Source organism: Gopherus flavomarginatus, chromosome 2 (genome assembly GCF_025201925.1).
Source record: "Gopherus flavomarginatus isolate rGopFla2 chromosome 2, rGopFla2.mat.asm, whole genome shotgun sequence".
Lineage (NCBI taxonomy): Eukaryota > Metazoa > Chordata > Testudines > Testudinidae > Gopherus > Gopherus flavomarginatus.
This window is the reverse complement of record NC_066618.1, coordinates 59,853,511-59,874,202: the sequence shown is the minus strand read 5'-3', so window position 1 is coordinate 59,874,202 and position 20,692 is coordinate 59,853,511. Positions and strand designations below refer to the sequence as shown.

Below are 20,692 nucleotides of genomic sequence, written 5' to 3'. Positions count from 1 at the left end.
TGGTGATAATTTTGGGGCAAGTTACTTGCCCATTCAGGGCCTGATCCAAAGCTCATTGACTTCATGTATCCCATTGAGGATAACTGAAAGTTGTGAATGGAATATGCTACTGCTTTACAGAGGAGTGCTTAGGAACAAAATAAGGTGAAAATCATGAATGCAACATAGGTGGAAGACCACAGCTACAGAAAAACAATTAAAATTAGTATTTCCTGACCATTACCACAGTTGTCTCTTGCAGTGCTTCGTAATTCTTGGTAAAAGTCAACTTGTAAATGGTAACTACTGTACATGTGGAAAGTTTTCTTAATCCTCTAATATGTTTGTTGTTACAAATGCTTTGTTTTCATATTCAGTGTGGTAAAAATCTGGATGTATTTATTTTTCACTGAGTCTTCTTCAGAGTGAGTTATTGTACTGAGTGACCTAAGTTCGGCTCTCATGTCCAGTCCGGGCAGGGAATATTGGAGTAACTCCACTGAATTTAGTGAGTTTTTCTGGGAGGGATATTTCCTTCAACCATGGTCCCAGGTCCAGCCAGAACAGAACTCCTTCAGCACAAGGAACTGAGTAAAAGAGCCACCGAGTCTTAAAATGCCCCCTCCACAAACCCATGATGCCATTGGCTATAGGGGCTGGGCCAGGAGTAGGAGGGATCAGGCTTATAAAAGGCTTCACTACAGTGATTATACATGGTGCTACCCCTATAGTTGGTTTTGGCTTGAGCTACATAACGTAGGTTACATTGGGCCACCACAGCACTGCAGAATAGAAAGGATACAAAGGTGGCTTAAAGCTAGCTTAGCCTCTTTCCCCTTGGGCTATGTCTATCAGGCACTGCACAAAACCTCACCATGTGCAGACACAGTATAAATGAGCATGGCCTTTGTCCCTGTTATATGTACTACATGCACAAACACACTCAGAGGACATTTTCACAGAAATACACACCAACAGATTCCAAGTCTGAAGATTTGCGGCTTCCCATGACCATTTTATTTTAGTGTTCTCCAGCTAACCTTCCTCAAGGTTGTGGTGAGCCACAAACAGGGTGGAGATCTGTTTGCTCTCCATAGACAATCTTCAAAGGGAGGTTCAATCATATTGCATTAAAAAATAAAAATTGTAGGAACTCAAAGAAAGAAAAGCAACCCTCCCAGCCATTCTGCTTAAAGCAAAACACACAATACAATTTTTACAGAAGAAACTAAACTCTGAAAACAAATTATATTTGTTTAAACTAAATATGAGAGAGAACTTTAATAACATTTCAGAACTAGTGGCTTGTTTATTGTTCTTTGGCAGATAATTGTCCACGTAAATCACCTGATATTGATTCTGTTCCCTGCTTAGATGGCTGTAACTTTAGAACAGAATAACAGAGTAAAGAATAAATACCCTTATATGTGTAGGATGCCACATGCTAGTGTTTTAAAAAATAATATCCAGTTGTGAGAATGTTCACAAACAGCGCAAAAAAAACCCCAAACCACAAGAGGCCCAAAATGTGGATAATATTCACCAATAGTTTCAAAAGTAATAGATTGTCTGTGCTTACTACTTACAGCTCAAAAATCTAGCCCAAAGTCATGACAAAGTCACCTCACCATCCATCCAGGACTACTTAAATAAGAGCTGAAGTTAACAGACATTTGAAGTCGATCCTGTATGGGCCAAATTCTGCTGTCACACTGGTGTGCGAGGTAACGACCGTGGACTTACACTGGTGTAGCAGAATTAAGCCCTGTATGGAATGAATTCAGCTTCTGAATAAGTATTCCCAATCCATCATATATGATATCACCAACTGATAGAACTAAAGGAGCAGAATTGATGCAATTAATGAATGATGGTGTCTTAAGGTTGTCCAGCAAGTTAAGGGTTTTAGCATGTGTCTCTTTAAGGCATATCTGTCTGACAATAGCATGAATGTGGTAATGCCTTATTTACTGCTTTTGAGTCATGTAGCGATCGTAGTGGCTCCATGGTGCAGAACTGACTAAATTTGTGAGATTCTTCCTACAGTTATGAAGCAATTGTCTAGGTGAGTGAAAGTACCATCACTAAGATTCATAGTATTCATGGAGCCAACCGACTTCTCCTCTTTGCCAGAGGTGGAGTCCCTGGCTCCTCCACAGAGGAACTAGGAGATGTTAAGAAAGTGCTGAACATGCCCAGTGCCTCTAAAGACTGATGGGGAAGGCAGGTTTCCAACAATTTACAAGGTGCTTCACATCCTTAAAAAACCCACTTTGGAGTCTCGGGCCTTTTGATTTAGAGCTGTTAGGAGAGATGATGAGGTAATTGGCCTGTGATGAACAAGCAGGAAGAGGGAGAAAGACCACTTGTTGTCCCACACCAAAGCTACTATTTATTTTTATGTCTACAGTACTTTCTGCAACTTAGTCGAAGAAGCTGCTACTAGGATAGGTTTTCAGTGGGGAATGAACCCTAGACTATCAGCACTAAAAGCACACATCTCTGCCACCTAAGCTACAGGAGTGTCTCTATTAGCTTGCAGAAGTAGCACAGTCTCATCTATGGTTACCCAGCCATTAGAGGGGTACAAGAACTGCTAAAACAGTAGGTTACACTAGAATGAGAAGCAAGGGAGGAAGTTTAAGGGGAGGGCTGCTTCCATGCAAATCCCTTTCTGCAGCAAGCCATGATGCTCAGAATAAATTGGTTTGTGGGACACTGATTTAAGCAACAATAGAGGACTTACATAACCTGTATTACCACATAATGGAGGGCCAGGACTTGAAACAGGGTGTAACTGCATAACAGTCTGGTATGCAACATGAAATATGTCTAGTTCAGATTACTAAATCAAAAAGAATTATTTAACTTGCTTTTAGTATGAATAATCAGGCTAGCTAATAGATGGATTAGAGATACATTTTAAAACACAGGCATACTACGCAGACCATTTAATACAAGTGAACATATATTGTAATTTCTAAATACGTTAAATATTGAATATGAGAACAGTGTTATACACTGATGGCCAGATTTTTTAAAAGTCAGGCATGTAAAACCATGTGCAATGATGTACTCAAAGACAATTCCATCCCTATTTATACAGTTACCACAACTGCGTAGGCAAACCATTGTGCAAGTGTCTGACTTGCATATGCAGTTATGGTACTTGTGCACGCAAATTAGTAGTTCAAATGTAGGCACTTTATTTTCAAATGGTCTAGAGTTGCAGGAGTTTTGAAAATCAGGCCCTGAATATCTGTCCCTTGTCCCCAAGAAGGTCCCTTGTTTCCAGTTCAAAAAACAAAAACAAAACACAGCAGGGACTCCCCGGATATGCCCGAAAGCACAACTACATCTCTGACCTATTGCTTGCAGATATGTCAACTTTTGACTTGATTAATGTAAGCCTTTCCTGCCTGACCTCTCTGCCTCTCCTCTTTCCCACCACCTATTCTTTCCAATATGATGCTGCAAAGGCAATCATCTCTGCTGTCTCCCTCCCCAAGCTCCAGTTGCATCACCTCTCTCCTTGAATCACTTCATTGGTTTCATTTTACTGAATCAAGCTCAAGCTCCACATCATTACACCACAACAAAGTCATGCAGATTACAATCACATATTATTTTGTTTTACACAGGACTCCTATCTGCTTGCACACTTTTACCCACACACAGTCGCTAAATCAGTGTCTAGGTCAATGTACACACCTATGCACAGCTGTCAGCACAGTACCTCTGTAATGTTCTATTTGCAATGACATGGTTTAACAGTGCATTAATGTGTGCTTCTAGGTAAATGGAAAACAAAGAGAAACACCTGTTAATATTGTGGGACGTGGTGTCAGCCTGTAACTTAAACTGACTACAAAGCTACTAACTGTTGTCCTCAATCACACTTAACTCGTTCAGGTCTGAAAAAATGTAAAATAAAAAGGCTTTCCACATATAGTAGTTTCTTAAATCAAGGAATTCACCTTGATTAAAGATGTTTCATGGAACTGACACTGTGAAAATTTGCTTTCTTTATTCTCTGTCATGAAAGATATAGCTCCCAAAGGCTCAGGTATGTATTACAAGTGATTTTCCAGTCTTAAATATCACTTAATAGCATTTACCATCTATGGCCTTAATTCAAGAAAGCACCCATTCAGGATAGCACTGAAGCATGTGCTTAGATCCCGCTGAAGCTAACGGAACTGAAGCACATGCTTAAAGTTAGGCACTCTTAAGTGCTTTCCTGAACTAGGGCTTATAATGTTCAGCACCGTAAATGTCACTTTACCAAATTCTAGTATTTACCACACAGATTTTTGTTAAAGTTTGTATTACATGTATTTCATATAACTTCTAAATTACTAAAGGCGTTTTATAAAGTTAGCCCTTATTAGGCTACTTGTGTGATGACTTGCCACGCAGTCACACTTAGTTTTGCTTTTATAATTTCATCTTTTAAAAGAAAAACTGAAACCTGCCTGAAACATAGGACTTTTCCAGCTGCCCCACACTAACGGCCAGGTCTGAAATAACACAATGATACATGTTTTAAGTTTCTGCTAACAAAGCTTATTTCTGACCAGGAAGCTAGAGTATTCTTTTTTTGTATATTAATCCTCCAAAAGTGACAGTTCTTCTTCATATCCTTACTATTTCCTTTTCAGCTCACCAAGGCCAAAATGTCATCTTTTTTGTAAAACAAAAAATCAAAGCCAAATGGTAAAAATGCAAAGTTTTGGTTAAACAAACAGTCAGTATTTCAGTGGTTTTATCTGCAGCCTCCAGAGCAGCTAAACAAAGCCAAGATATTGTCCATCTCTTTGACAGACAAAGAGCCTCAGAGGTCCAGAATGACATGCCCGAGGCTGGCACGTGATTGGAGTAATTAAATTAAATAGCAGGAAACATGTTTTCCATATGCCATTGCCTGGCCACACACAAACTGTAACAGTAAATCTTTTATATAACAAGGGTTGGGGGAAAAGTGCAACCATTTTAGAAGTGCCCGATGCTCACAAAAATAATGTTAAAGTGAGAATAGCAGCATGTTCTGCAAGTTCCCTGTCTTTGGTCATTGTCCTCAAATGTTAAGTCAGTTATTTATTTTTAAAGGTGCAGCTCAAACTGCTAAGAGTATGTGAAAACTCAGGAATGCTCATTAAGATTTAAACTGAAAACAGGTTAAAGAAAAAAGAAATCACCACACTAAAGTCAAGGAAAATTTCAGGTATTGCCTGAAATCAAGGTTCTAACACATTTCTGACAGCATTTTATCCTAATCCAGCGCTGAACAAATACTTCAGAACTGAAAGATACTTTTCATACTTTTAGTAATGATGTGAACTTAAATTTCATATTTTATGACACTTTGTCTGAAGGATACAGCACATTTATCTACATCTTCATATATCCAGATGAATTGCACTTGGGTGGAATTTGTCACTCTTGGTGTTGGTTGGCACTATTATTAGCACCATCTAGAATGCTAGTTTGGAACTAATATCTAGGACTAGGTTTTAAATAGATGAGGATGTCAGATTAGATCACTGGTGCAGTTTTTTGCATCAAAGGGCCAAGACTGAAAACGGGAATGGAAGGAACTATTAATGAATGATTGTCACTGCGGTTTAAATGTCTAGTCATCTCCTAGAAATCTCAGTGACTGATGAGAGGTAGACCATTTCCCATATATGATATTCTCCAAATTATAAAGTGTTTTTAACATAAAGAGGATTAAAACTCTGGGAAAATCCTACTTGGCACATCAAGACCTGTCTTTTAAAATAATTTTAATGAAACAAGAAGAAAAATGTGCCCAATATCTTTTTGGTTAAGTATTTATTGTGTATTTTTGCTAAGATTTTAAACCTAAATGTGTTTCTGTAGCAGTTGGTTATAGCCTCAGCAGATATTTGAAGAGGTTTAGATTTCAGGACGGGCACTGTATTAAAGTGTTAGACTTAATAATTGATAATGATATAATGAAATCAGGGTACAGTCTTCCAGCTGGAAAAATAAAAGTGTAAATTTGTATTTCATAAATGGTATAACAGAGTTAACAGGAGGTTGATACTCTTGGCTCTGCCTCTGGTTATTATAATATGCACTCAAATTGTTAAATTGAGATTTAGATATAACAAATACAGAGACTAGAATAGAGGATAGCTTTTTTCTCTACTTCTTTAATCCTGTGCTTAGTGATTATAATCTCAGTTACTAGACCAGGAAAATTCTTGTTTAACAATAAATCTAACATCATTGAAGGAGTCACAAAGAATAGAAATGCAACAATCAATTTGGGTGTCATGCTAGGTAGCCATAAATAGTATAGTTGGTAGAAATTTTTTGAATTTAAACTTTTTAAACAAAATTTCTTGAGTTTCATGAACTGACTCCCTGAAACAATTCAGTGAAAATCTGTGTTTTATTTATTAAAACTGCTATAGAGCTGGTCCAAATAATAATATTTTGGGGGGGAAACAGAAAAAATACAAAAAAAATCACAAAATTGTAATTTTTTAAAAATCAGCAGTGATAAATAGTTCTCTAAACTGTTACATATAGTAGGTAAAACTCAAGATCCTCAGCCTTTATCTATTTCAGAACTTCCTATTGAAGCAGTGAGGTTATGAGGAAGGGGCAAAGGTGTTACAAATCAGTAAGTACAAAGGGACAAAACCTGCCATCCACTTGGACAAGAGGGGATGCAGACCAGGCTAGAAAAGGTGGAGGGTGCTGTTCCTGTGCCATCTTCTTCTGTCCCATCCCTTTCTTCACACAGAATTTCCTAAGGGAGTGCAACATGAGAATTTTCCTGAAGAACTTATGGGTAGGCTTGGAGATGGCAGCAGGTGCTGTTGTCCTCAGTTTACCTTCCCACAGAAGTCATACTTATCTACTCAGGTACCTGGTACCTAAATTAATGCTGCGTGAAGCAGCAATAACTAGGGTTCTATGCTTGTAAGCCTTCTAGAGAGGGTTTCCTTTGTGCAACAGCATATGCCTTCCAATGACCATGCAGCGAGGCGGCAGAAGGCTCAAGGAACACTGTGGTGGGTCTGATACAACTGGAGACCTGTGAGGGTATATGAACTGTTCCACTAAAACCATAGCAGGAAGCCAGGAAGGGGTGTGCTGGGGAAGTTTGTAGGCAGAAGCACTTCAGTGAAGCAGAGGGAAACACATAATAGCTTTAGGGATAAGATTGTTCTCTTTATTCTGATAAAGTTCATGGTTAGAAAGCAAATTTTCCTGTAAGTATTGTGCTCTTTATCACCATAACTCTGAGGAACTCATGCTGCTTTCTCTGAGGAACACTAAGCCAGTTCCACAGTGTACCCCCACAATTATCCAAAGGGACAGTTTGAAGAACGTTCTGTGGAGTTTCCTTGCTGTTTTATCTCCCGCCTGTAGGTAACTGTGCAGGAGAGTGCAATTTAGTACTGCAGCCAATATTTAAAAAAGAAGTTCCTTCAAAACCTCTCTCCCTTGGTCTGTGATATTCTCTATGGTTTTCCCTCTCAAAATCTTATCAATCCTTTGGCCTGAGCACACTCTTCCCAATTCAAATCATCCATCCCTATTCCTCTAGCCAAAGCCTTCTTTGACCCACCACATTTCCTCCAAAAGCTCCTCCAGAAGACTCCCCTACCTGACAGCTGTTCCTCACAGCAGCAGCAGTAGCTGTGGTAGGTGGTTGTCTTGTGACCTCTCTTTGTAGCAATGGTGGAAGATGGGTTGTACTATGGCCTCTGACTGTGGTGTGCATGGTCGGATGGGGAGTGGGTCTTCTCCGATGGCGGGCTAGGTAGCTAGCTTGGGAGTGAACACCTGCTGATTGATAAGCTACCAAAAAAAAAAAAATCTCCAGGCATACCTGTCATCTGCTAGTGTCTTGAATCCCTCTCAGATAAGTATCAGGTCCCATCACTTGTTCTGGTGGATGGCCTTCTCCTTGCATAGCTATGTGAAGTACAGCTATACTCATGCTTCTCGACCCCTCTGAAGCATTTGATGCTGTTGTTCAACAAAAACTGCTGTTCCTCCTGCAGATTGAATAGAATCAGCCCAAAATGGCTTGTGTCCTTCATCTCAGACTGAGTCCAGAGCCTTACCTGCAGAGTCCTACAAACTTCAGTCTCTCATTGATATTATTCAACATCTATACCAAAATATTGCTGCAGTGGGTGAGACAACATGGATTGAAGTATCAACAGTACATTGATATCAACTATCTCTACAAGTACATCTGATGTTAAGAACACAGACACCCAGATATTTCAATCCCCATCTGAAATCAGCACCTGGATTAAGAGCAGCTGGCTAGAGCTGAAACCAGTAAAAGTTGAGGGGCTATTGTCAGGAAGACAGAAGGGCTTCAAAGAACTTGCCTCCTCTGTAATATGGCCCTCTATTGTTGTCACTGTCCTGCTAAATTGGTGCACAGCCTTGTCCAGTGACCCTGGATGCCCATATAGCCAAGGAAGTAAGAAAAAGAATCAGATGCCTATTTCCATCTGTGACTGGCCAGAAGATTTCACCTCATCCTATCAGATTCAGACCTTGCTACAGTGATCCACCTATCCACGACCTCTAGGATTGATTATTGCAATTCAAATCTAGGATTGAAACCATAAATTCTGAAATCATCCATGTATGAACAAAATGCAGTAATCTGTCTGCTTAGCAACACAAGATGTATGAATGCATCACCCCATAGCTCTGGCATCCCATAGAAAAAGTCCAGTTCAAGCTCTTTGTTCTGATATTGAAAGTCCTTTGCGAACTGGACCTAGCTACCTGAGCAACTGTGCTTTCCCCAGGATGATAACCTGCTATACAGCTACGTTCCATTGGAACAGTGAAACTGCCAGTCAACAGGGGGAAGTTTGAGAGTGCAGAAGACAGAACTTTCACTGGAGCAGCATCTAGACTGTGGAATTCAGTGCCAGATGAGATGAGAATGAGCACTGGCCTCAGTGCATTGAGAACAAGATACAAAACTTACTTCTTCGACAAAATATTCTCGTACATCCCACTCCCCCATCTCTCTAAAGTGAAATAACTAAACTAACAAAGTTATTTCTTTGAAATGTTGGAGTAAAAGAGACATCATTATTTCTCAATATGCAAGCGGAATCAAATACTATAAGGGTGGGAGACCATATGAGCACATAACTAGAGAGATCATGAGCAGGAACTGGCACAGTCCCAGAGAGGGCTGAAAGTTACAAGATGCAGAGTCCTTTTGGTCAGGCTGCAAAACAGTATTTTCCTGCCCTTAAATCCAAATTAACTGATTCCAGTCCACCTTCATCATACACGCAAGGGATGATTCTGTGGGATATCTCTCAAATTTAACAAGTTTATTTTACATAAAGTGTGTGGTGGTGTAGTGTGCAGTATTCACCATCTCCTTCTGCTGCAGAAATGGTGTTCCACTGCTCTTCCTTTCAATCCTAATACTTGCTTTGCCTTGGTTTTCAAGGCTCTCTGTGCAAAGAAAATTGTTAGAACTATAAAAAAGACTATAATGATAACTTAGAGTGTCTTCCATGGGGCACAAAGGACATTTCTGTTAGCAAAGGGTTTGTGGAAGTTGTTATAGTCCAAATTGCTTGCCTTACGGCTGAGGTGGCCAAACTATAGCCTGGGGGCCACATCCAGCCCTTCAGACATTTTAATACAGCCCTCAAGCTCCAGCTGGGGAGTGGGGTCAGGACCTTGCTCTGCTCCACACATTCTGGGGCTCCGCTTGGGTCCTGGAAGCAGCAGCATGTCCCCCCCTCTGCCTCCTATGTTTAGGGGCAGCCAGGGGGGCTCCACACATTCCCCCACAGCTCCCATTAGCTGGCAACCATGGCCAATGGGAGCTGCAGGGGCGGTGCTTGCGGATGGGAAGGCGCGCAGAACTACCTGCCTGTGCCTCCGCATAGGAGCTGGAGAGAGGACATGCCACTGCTTCTGGGAGCTGCTTGAGATAAGCATCACCCGGAGCCTGCACCCTCTTGTGCCCTTGCTCCAGCCCTGATCCCCCTCCCGCCCTCTGAACCCCTTGGCTCCAGCCCAGAGCACCTTCCTGTACCCCCAACCCCTCATTCCCAGCCCCACCCCCGAGCCCACACCCCAAGTCGAACCCATCATCCCCTCCTGCACCCCAACCCCCAATTTCATGAGCATTTATGGTCCGCCATACAATTTCCATATCCAGATGTGGCCCTCGAGCCAAAAAGTTTGCCCACCCCTGCCTTAAGGGCATACAGTGCAAATTCTTCCCTAGAAACGAATAGATTTGAACTACTTGATGAAGTGAAATGTACATGGAATGAGCAAGGTGGTGATGAATATAGATCATATTTAGTGTTATTTTCTTCTTCTATCAAAAATACAAAAGAAATTGCATTGAAGATAAGGGTATGGTCAGACATTCAGCACATTTTAAAATGTCCATAAGACAATCCATCACCCTACTCCACAGGAGATAAAACTTGAGCATTTTTCCATTTTATGAGACCAAAGGAAACTATCCAGATAAGGGAGTAGAAGAACTATAAGAGAATGTTAGATAAAATTCTAGAAGACCAAAAGTAACCATCTTGAACAAAAGAGGAGGTTTAGAGGGACTGCTGATGGGATAAGGAGTCTTTCATGTCTAAACCACTGTTTCAGCCATGGATCAAGCCTGATAGTATCCAAAAGATGGTCTTGCTGGCTGCTGTTTGTTGGCATCTGTGAAATGAGTTGGCAGAATCAGCCTGGTTACTAAGAGATGGGTGGCCAGATAAATAAAGAACTCAGCAGCATAATTAATGTTAATTGTCAACCTTACAGGCATTCTCAGCAGAGGAGGGGCTAGGTAAAGACTGAAGAGGCCCTAGAAGAGGTCCCTCCTAGCCAGGTCTCAGGTTTACTGCAGAGCAGTCTGAGGAAGCTCACCTTTTCAGCTTTGCTCAGAGTCTGATGGAATCTCATCCTGAAAACAGACATTTTAAAACACACACAGAACAAGCACTGGGAGTCACTGCAGGACACAAGCTGTGTCACTTCAGGAGACTGACAATGGCCCAGCTGTGCTATCAGATGTGTAACCAAAACATCCCTGCTCTAGCTCCCCCTCATGGTGCAGAGGGATTCTGAAGACATGCTTGAAATCCCTACACTCCTCCAATCCCTGGACGCATAATGGGCCCTAGGGTCCATTACTAGCTTATAATCTTCAGAGCAGCTTTGAGCTGCTCTAAGTAGCAACTGAGGCTGAACTGCTCCCAGGATTGAAGGGTCAGAAGATTAGTGTAATGCCAGCCTCCCTGCTTCCTGATCTTGTGTGACGCAGACTTAAGGAGCTGGTCTAGAAAGAAGAATAAGCTCATCGTTGCTGAAGGCATTGAGTTGAGCTGGTATGCACTGCAGTTTTGTACCTACACTCTTCTGGTGACACAACATTTTCTCTAGAATTCTAAATACATTCAGAAACAGAATTAGGCCTCCCTCCCTTCTTGTTGTGACAATATTATTCTGAACATGAACAGCAGTACCACATCTCTAAGGCCAAAATGCTGTCCCTTGCAAAAGACATAGAAGGCTCTAAATGGACCCAAATATGGTTACACTGTGCAAGTGGAGACTATGGAGGGGGACCTTTCTTGCAGGGCTTTCTGGTGGTGTGGATGTGGAATGATAAGGAGGTTCAGTGCGAAGTGGATTCACAGGGTTAAAACAACTGGCCTGGGACTGGGAGCCTGTGAAGAGCTTCTATGCGCCAAGCCAGTCACTTGGTTGTGGAAGATTGTTCCCCAGCCCTTCATACAGCCTCTGTGAAAAGCTCTTTATTCACACTCCATGTGGGGTAAATGAGCATTTGGTCTTAGGAGCTGTGGACTGCCCCCCTTCGACTGTTGTTAGTGTGTTGACTCTGAAGCCCAGTAACAACACTTTAAAATCTTAGCATTGTTAACTGTGTCTGCACACATCATTGTGACAGGCACATCTACCTGCTCTGATTTAAGGCTAGAGTTTGCCATTATAGGTGATGCTTGGTTCCACACGCTTCCCATCCCCTCTCAAGTAGGGCATCTCATTAACTTGCACATCACCCAGCACAATGGGGTTCTGAGCTTGACTGGCCCTCTAGGCACTACAGTGTAATAGATAATAAACTGACCCTTGCACTGTACTGTGTTTTTAGAAATATAAGAACCATTCAATTTTGTGATATAGAACAGAAAACAGATGCAGCTCCTAAGAATTGGAGTATATCATAAATGCCAGAAAATAGGGCTAAAAATAAATATATGCTTTATAAACATATGGCATAAAGATAGAGGGGCACAGGTAGGAACACAGGGCAAAATGCAGACCGGCATACTCTACCTTGGCTATGCATTTAGATCTGACAGAGTTAAAATAAAAATCGAATTGGGCTGAATTATACTGAAGATGAAAGGGATAAGTTCCATCAAATACACCAACGCAAGCCTATTACAATCAATGGGATTGTACCAGAATAAATAAGAGGCTAATTTTACCCATGGTGAGCTTCTCTTTTCTCTGAGGAGGACTTCAGTGTACAGTATAATGCTCAAAACTATGATCCTCCAGCAAGCAAATGAGGTACTGAAAAAGCTCTGCCATCCAGATGATGGGAATTGCATAAGGAAATCAGAAAGTAAACAAATAAATGAAAAGCAAACAACAGCCTTTAAATGGATAAGTAGGACAGGCTGCTACTCGGACAGAACATAATACAGCAAAGTTAATTTTCTAGCTAATGCTGACTGCAAATTGTGAGGCGTTCATAGCCTGGCATTTTGGGACTAATGTTCATAAAATTTTTTACCTCAGAATGCCAGTGAAATAAAAACAGGGCACAGTTGTATTACTCATGATCGATACACAGAGTAAATCTTAGCGATCCTGAAGATGATATGGTAATGATGAATGTGCATGAATGAATTTCTGAATGGTAGAGATATGTGTCAGCACTGCCCAGATTACTTCTGCTCTGCTAAGAGATTCAACTTTAATACTATTTTGTTAACACCAAATGATGAACAGAGATTAAAGGGACAATAACTGTATAACTGCAGTGTATGGCTTAATAGGGTTTGTTTTCTCAGAGTACATAAGTTATATGAAGCAATTTTACTAATTTAGTAGTGATGGTCACAAATTGCTACATATACAGGCTTTATTTTTGACAACAGCACAGCATAAGTGCTTATTTTCCAAAGAAGAGACACCTTACCTCCCAAAACAATTACATGCGGTATTTATTTGATTATGACTTTTGTTTCATTGCAACTTGCTTGGAAACTGGAAAATAAAGGAATCTTTTAGTTACACTCAGAAAATGAATGCTGTAAAATAAGCTCTTGGGTTATAGATGGAAAATGTTTTAAACTGCTATTCTGACATGTTTATTAAAACAACAGGCCTCATTTCAAAAAAATGTTGTCAGCAGTATTAACTACTTAAAGACTTCAATTTATGTATGAGTGATCAATATGTTAAGTTGTTGCAGCAGTATGGTTAATGCTAATTAACTTGTTTAACTTTTGCAAATTATGCCTTTTACTATTATTCTTTTTAGCTAGTAAGTATTTTGAGGATATCACTTATATCAGGGAAAATAATGCTCATACAATTAACTATAATGAAAAATGGCATTTATGAAAACATGTTTATTCATATCTATTTATTTTACCTGAAACCATTTATCTTAATGCAAAAACCACTGGAAGTGAAAGAGTTAAGAGCCTAACCATTGCAGAGTTAGAGAAGACGGATAATCATTCTGCCTGGCTACCTTTTCAGTATCTGATTTTCTGGGTCCTTTATTTGCCCTTCACACATTTTTTTTGTAGCAAAATTTCAGAGACTACTAACAATGAAAGTAGTTATGTATATTGGAATGATATTTATCTTTGTAAAAGTCAAAGCAAAGTTAGGGTCCCACTCAGGAAAGCATCACCCACCATTTAGCAAAATACTTAAGCATATGCTTAACTTTAAGCATATGCTTACAATGCTTTTCTGAATCAGTGTTGAAAAGCACCCTCTAATTAGTCTGAAGTTCTCTCTCCGGATTTGTATTTATAGGTAAACTTTGTTTTAACCAAGGTTTCAAGAGACATTCAAAACTTTCACCAGTTTCAAATCAACTTATTTTAGGTTATATATGAATTTTGGAAATAGGAATGGAAATGATTTTCAAATAGCCCACACATTGGCTAATCAGGGGCCAGAAAATTTGGTTTATCTGTACTTTATTTGTTCTTTATGGTACCATTGATGACCACATGTCCAAGACAAATGCCATGATGGGAAAATGAGCATGCATAGATATTATTTCCATTTGTTTTACAGTTTATAATGGCTGATGTAGGATCATATAACAGACCAAAATAGACTTTGTGTAATCATTGTAAAAATAGTGTAATAAAAAATCTTGCTCCTAAAAGCTTTAATGGATTTTTTCAACAATGCATAGCCAGCAGATTTGGTTATACAAAAAACAGAGCACCAACTAAAATTATCAACTTTACACAAAGCCAGATATATGTAAGGGGATCTTTTAAAAAAAAACTTTATTTGAGAAAGAAATAGACTTGTATCAGAAGGCAAGAAAGGGAACATACAAACAGAATATATTTACAACACAAAACAAGAGATCACCTCCAAAGGAGTAGATTATAATAAATACAGTAGATTTAAAATGTAAGAGACATTTATCAATTAGAAATATGGTTATTTAACCCAGTTTTCCTTTTCACTGGTTCCAGGTAGTTTCTTGATTCAATTCAGGGGCTATCAAATTTGAATAGAATTAAAGTCCACTGGCTTTACTGGGGTAACTCTCCTGAATTACACTATAAAAATATCTTTTGTTGTTTGTTACACGTCTTTGAAACGATATTGTACAAAAGTCTTCTCATTTGCAAGCTCCTCTGTAAATAAAATGTATTTTAAAAGATTCACTATCCCTTTTTGGTGAGGCTGAAATTAGGCTTGGTAGGAAATGAAATATATACAGAATGGGAAAATACATATTTCTATCTTTATATGCTTCATTATGTTGAATGTGCATGTTATTTTCCCCCTTTGTATTTGAGGGTGGGAGGGGGGAAATATATTTAAGCAAAAAACATATATTGTCAGTTAGCAAGTCTTTCCTATCAAAGATGATGTTAATGTTTCAGGAGGCCTTTCTTTTACAGCAACTATTTAAGTCGTTTAATTTGTTTGGAGACTTTTTAAGGAAAAGGATAATGTATCGTTAGAAGTTGCAACATTTTATAAGGGAGCTTTATAATATTAGAGCAAAATGTAAACAACACATACTAATAACATATATTAGAACAATTTCTACATATGGAAAACAGCAATCTCTTTTGAAACAGGATACTGCACCTTAAAATACCTTAGCTTTAGAAATATAAATATTTTTAATAGGAAAAAAAACCTGACAGGGACTCCAGGTCAGTTTTGGATTATCCATATTAAAGAGATCTTAATACAATGAATCTTTAACTAGCTTAACAAAAGTAAACCTATAAAACAAGGTAAACATATCAAAAGGGAATATGAAGGAAATGTTTCACTGGAAAGCTTCCTTAACAATTTCCCTACTCGTTTTGTTATTTTCTTTGACAATAAATCAATTCATAGAGTGCCCTTTAAAAACAGAGTAAAACACTATCCATCCCCCCATTCCTTCTCCCCCACCCCCTTACATTCCTCAGTACATGAATCACTTGGACTTCCTGTTTCCATAAGGCATTTCCTGTTCACCCCCACAGAATCACTTTTCTGCAGGAGAACAGCAGGGACCTGACAAAGTACTGATTTAAATAAACAGTGCCTTCTATTGCATTCAGAGTTGTTCTGATTTTATAGGGAAAAAAGGACACCAGCGTTCTGAAAGTACAGTCTATATAAGTGCATTTATCATTTAGCAATTGTTAAAATACTTTTTACCAATTTAAATGACCTTTTGCCACATTGGTGTCTCTTACACACACTGTCATTAATTTAGCATTTCAGTGAGACTCTAATGGTAAAGGTTATACAATATTATATGATTAGTTTTTATTCAAAAATATTGACTATCAGATGATAGTTCTGTGGGTTGTTTTTTTCTACAATTACAGATATACCCTAATATCTGATTGGAACACAATGTTGCATATCATTCCTTGCCAATATTTGAATCTGCTTCATTTGATCATGCTGTTGTAGATAACATAATCAATAGGGAAAAATGAAAAATACACTAAGAAGTGCAAAAAGAAAAACCTTTGAAATAGTGCCTTGCCTTGTATGTTTACATCCACTTTGCACTCCCAATATCTCCATAGTCATACTCTATACACAAATCTAGGACCCCGGTACTGAAACCAGTATCTGCCTAATGGAGAAAACAAACCTACTCTTAACAGTGTTCAAGACTACAGTATGATGCATTATATACATATAGGTGAAAGGAAAAAGTCAAGACATCAGAAGAATTCAAAAACAGAGAAAGAATGTTTCATTGATCAGTTCTGGTCTCCAGCAACTACTGATCTCAACAAATTAGTTAAACAACAGTGAGTTCTATTTCCCTGGAACTAACTCATGTGATAGAGTCTAGAGCGAAAACAAGTTCTATGTATTATGTACTGACTTATGTAGAATAATTGAGTGCAGCAGGTATTTTCTCAATCAGTGGCCTTTAAAATGAGCATCACTATGTTTTAAGAGTGCACACAAATGCACCCACCTTTGTTAGATTTTCTGAACACTAAAATGAAATTAGCTAGATCCATGAATCAAAAGACAGTCAATCTCTTATTCAAGCCCTAAAAATGCATTTGATGTTCAAATAATAACTTTAACTACAAATCCTGGAGCTAAATCTTTGCCTATTACCTGTTGCATAAAAGCAGCCTGCTCCCCAGATTCCATTTGCTGGGTTTGATTATCCTCATCAGTGTCCAGTGGCTCCTCTTTCACTTTCACAGCCCCCACATGCTGTCCTATTCTGTCATCCACACAAATGCTGCAGCTGTCATCCCTAATGCTGTTACCACTAGAGGGAGCTCTTTCTTCCTGCATAGCATGATCTCCATGAAGCTCTTCTTCAGCTTCTTCTAGATGATTGCCAGGCTGCTTTAGCTGTTCAATGGATTTAGAGAGCATCTGAAAAAGAGAGAGCAAGCGAGAGAGACATACAAATTAAAGTTACTGCCAATATTTCTCCACAAATGCCACATGCTAAGGATTACTATATTAGTATTGACAAGTGAGTCAAAACTTTCCTGGAAAAACGAGTTAATGATGCGACTTTGCAGCAGAAGTTTATCGGAATGAAGAATGTAAGCTCCTCACTAACAAGATCCTACCATCCTTCAATTTAGAAGATGCTATGTACAAATATAGCATTTTATTGTAATATTATGTGTAATAATACATAACAATATAACAACATAGTTAACGGACGTGTTTATAAATACTTAACATCTAGAATTTTTTAAAAATGATATTCTCCTTAAAAAACCTTAGCAGGAAAACATAAATACGTTTTAATTCAAATATATGACTTGAAGGTCAGTACATTTTACGTAATATAGTTTGAATGGAACTTCTAACAAGCTTAACATAATTAATGATACACAAAAATATAAAGAGGGGAGAATTAAGTAATTAAAAGCATTTTTTCTAAATCACCACACTCATTTTGCATGTACAGCTTGTAAATACTGGAAGGCTGAAAAACAGGGTTTCTGTGATATTCAAAATTTCAGCAGCTTAAAAGTTAATATATTTTTCCTATCTATCTAATTTAGTCTGCACCTGTGGAACTAAATTTTGTGGTAAACATTTTCCCATTTATCTTCTGCATACCACAGAAACTTCTGCTTTTGTTAGATTCTGTGCTTTGCTGGGTTTCCCTCTTTCCTGTCATTGATGGAGCTATGCCAGTTTACACCAGTGAAGGCTCTAGGCCCCTTATTTTAAGTGGCAGTTAATATTTTAACAAAAAGATCTGCTAAAAGCTATCAGTATTGAAACATGTTTACTGATGACAGAAATCATGATTTACTAGAACTCAAATAAGTAGCCACATTGAAGCTGCCCTAATAATGAAAATAATTTTTTATGTAGTGGCAAAAAGTAATTTGCAATTTGCAAAATGTGACACAGACTAAATCTGGTGGGAATCCTGGTACAGAACCCCAAAGTGAAGTGTCTATTAGAGGGGAAGGGGAAGTGGTGACTACCAGGACACAGACAATCAATGAATTTCAAACAGTGAATAGCACTGGTCAGGATATGCACTTTGGCCCAGATCCACAAAGGAACTTAGGCACCCAAACCCCCGACTTAGATGCCTAAATCCCAGTTTTAGGAACCCTTGTGATCCTCAAAAGACTCTCTAACTCTAAATGTTCACTGTAAGAGTTCCCTTGGTATCTCTGTTTCTGCCTGTGAGCATGCACACTGCTACCCCACTCTAGGAATATGCCTATCTCCTGCCTAAGCAGTGGTGTGATCCATGAAGTGAGGTGAAGATAGATTCTCCGACCCCTATTAGGCCCAATCTAGTAGGCGTGCTCAGAGACTGCCTACTGGAAAAGGTCCCATTCAAAACAGGTGAGTGGGAAGTGGGAGATGCCCATTCAGTAACTTTCAATCCAGTGGTTAGAGCGCTCACCTGGGATGTGGGCAGCCCAGGTTTAGTTCCTCCCTCTGCCTGCTGGGGAAAATAATTTGAATTGGGATCTCCCACCTCTCATGTGAATACGCCAACCACTGAGCTATGGAATATTCTGTTGTGGGGTCTCCCTCAGTCTCTCCTATTGAAGCTGTTCCACTGCATACAAATAAGGGGTCACTGGAGCAGGGGGACTGAACCTCTGGTCTCCCCATTTCCAGGCTACAGAGTCTCTCTCTGGCCCAGTCACTCTAATTAATTATCCACAGTGGAACAGCTTCAACAGGAGAGACTGAAGGGGCCCCACCATCAGACTATCTCATAGTTCAGTGGTTAGGGCACTCACCTGAACAGGGAGACTCCTGTTCAAACCCTTTCTCTCCCTCTTGTAGAGACATGAAAATTGAACCTGGGTCTCCCACATCCCAGGTGAGCGTTCTAGCCACTGGGCTAAAATTTTTAAGATGGACACCAGAACCACCAACCCCATCACCTCCTCCAGCCATTTTGTGTTGAGTGAAGCTGGCCCCTAACTCTTTCTCACAAGAAATAACATAGGCGCCTAAGCCACCTGGCTCCAAAAGGGCAGGGGCGGGGTCTCCTGGCTGTCAATCACAAGCAGAGATAGGTGCCTCCCAGCAGCTCAGCCTTAGGTATCTATCTCTACGAGAGGGTCCCATTGGCTAGCTGAGGTAGCTCCTTGCCTAGCATGCTGGCTTTTGTGGAGAGCATTCTTAGGCACCTTTCTCTCCCCATTCATTGTATAGGGAGCCTAAGCACTTAACTCAAGCTTTGTGGATTGCTTTGTTGTTGCTGCAATTTTCTAGGTTCTGGAAAGCTAGCCCTTGCAATGCTCACCATTGCAATGCCTAAGTGTCTTTGTGGATCTGGCCTTCCTGTTTGTGTAGCTCACATGGAACTCCCTGTTGAAATTATGGTAAATCCTCTCAGCAGCAATCACAGTGCACAGGTATCAGTGAAAACACTGCCAGCCATCTGCTTGCTTAAATGTCTGCGGCAGTGCAAGAGGACTTACTGATGCAGGAAGGTGTGTTTTGCACTTCCTTGTGTGAGCTTCTGGAATGTGGTCCAGTAACTGCACCTCTAACTTGCTGGAAAAGATGCAACTGGGCCTGCAACCTGCAAGTGCCTAATCACAGGAATAGTCATTATTCATGCAAGCATATTGATGTGAAGCGAATAAGAATTTACACGATCAAGCCCAAGATTTATGGATAGAGAATTCTTCTGTGGTAGCAGAGTCATGTCTTTGGGGACAAATGTAAAATATTTTCAGATCTGCACTGGCTTGAATAGAGATTTACAGAAAATTTTCAGTGAAGAGTCTCTCTACTCTGGAACTTATTCTCCTTTTGGTGCAGCAGAGCCCAGAATGATGTTTATTTTCCAAAGGTTTTTGTTTTTTTTCTCACAGGGAAGGCTTAATGTGGTATGAGTGGATTGGGAAGAGGAGATTTATGGTAGTTTGAGATATTTATCCAATAGCATTCTGTATAATGTTTAAAAACTTAAGAAATAATGTGCAGGCGCCTAATATTTGGGAGCAGTGTTTTTTATAAATGCAAAACATCCCTTTTAGGCTGTTGTCCACCTCCAGAATCACGGTCTGGCATGAAAGAGAAGGATTTATGATGGTCACTGATTGAGGCAAGGGCAGAATTCACACCCACTTTCACCCATATAGACATAGGATTTATGAGCAAAGTGCTGGAGGCCATAAAATCATCTTCTATCCTATTCCTAGATCCTACATCCAGATCATCTACAACACATCAGTCAGATTGTTTCCCATAAACATTAGGAAGCACTGAGGAGAGGTAATTGAAACAAAGAGCTACACCTGATTAGGTACTAATCATTAGCACTAACTAGGGCCTGTAGCAGCAAAAAAATAATATTTTTTTAAAAAGTTACATTACCATTGTTGATCCTGAACAAGTTGTGTGTGTTATAGGGATAACTTGGGTTCTGTTCATTCTCCCACAGTAGGGCAAGATTACC

General features: G+C 39.6%; 1 protein-coding gene across 3 annotated transcripts in view; it reads right to left on the bottom strand.

Annotated features, from left to right (window-relative positions):
- The window catches only part of HDAC9 (histone deacetylase 9), a 511,031-nt gene that overhangs the window by 213,646 nt on the left and 276,693 nt on the right, over positions 1-20,692 (bottom strand). For 2 of the 3 annotated variants that reach the window (XM_050938583.1, XM_050938582.1), the window contains exon 11: positions 14,545-17,154. In XM_050938583.1, coding sequence (XP_050794540.1) covers positions 16,834-17,154 — 321 coding nt within the window. In that variant the 3' untranslated portion in view covers positions 14,545-16,833. Of the gene's footprint in view, positions 1-14,544; positions 17,155-20,692 lie in introns of those variants that run through there. The other variant, XM_050938581.1, reaches the window with a different exon arrangement.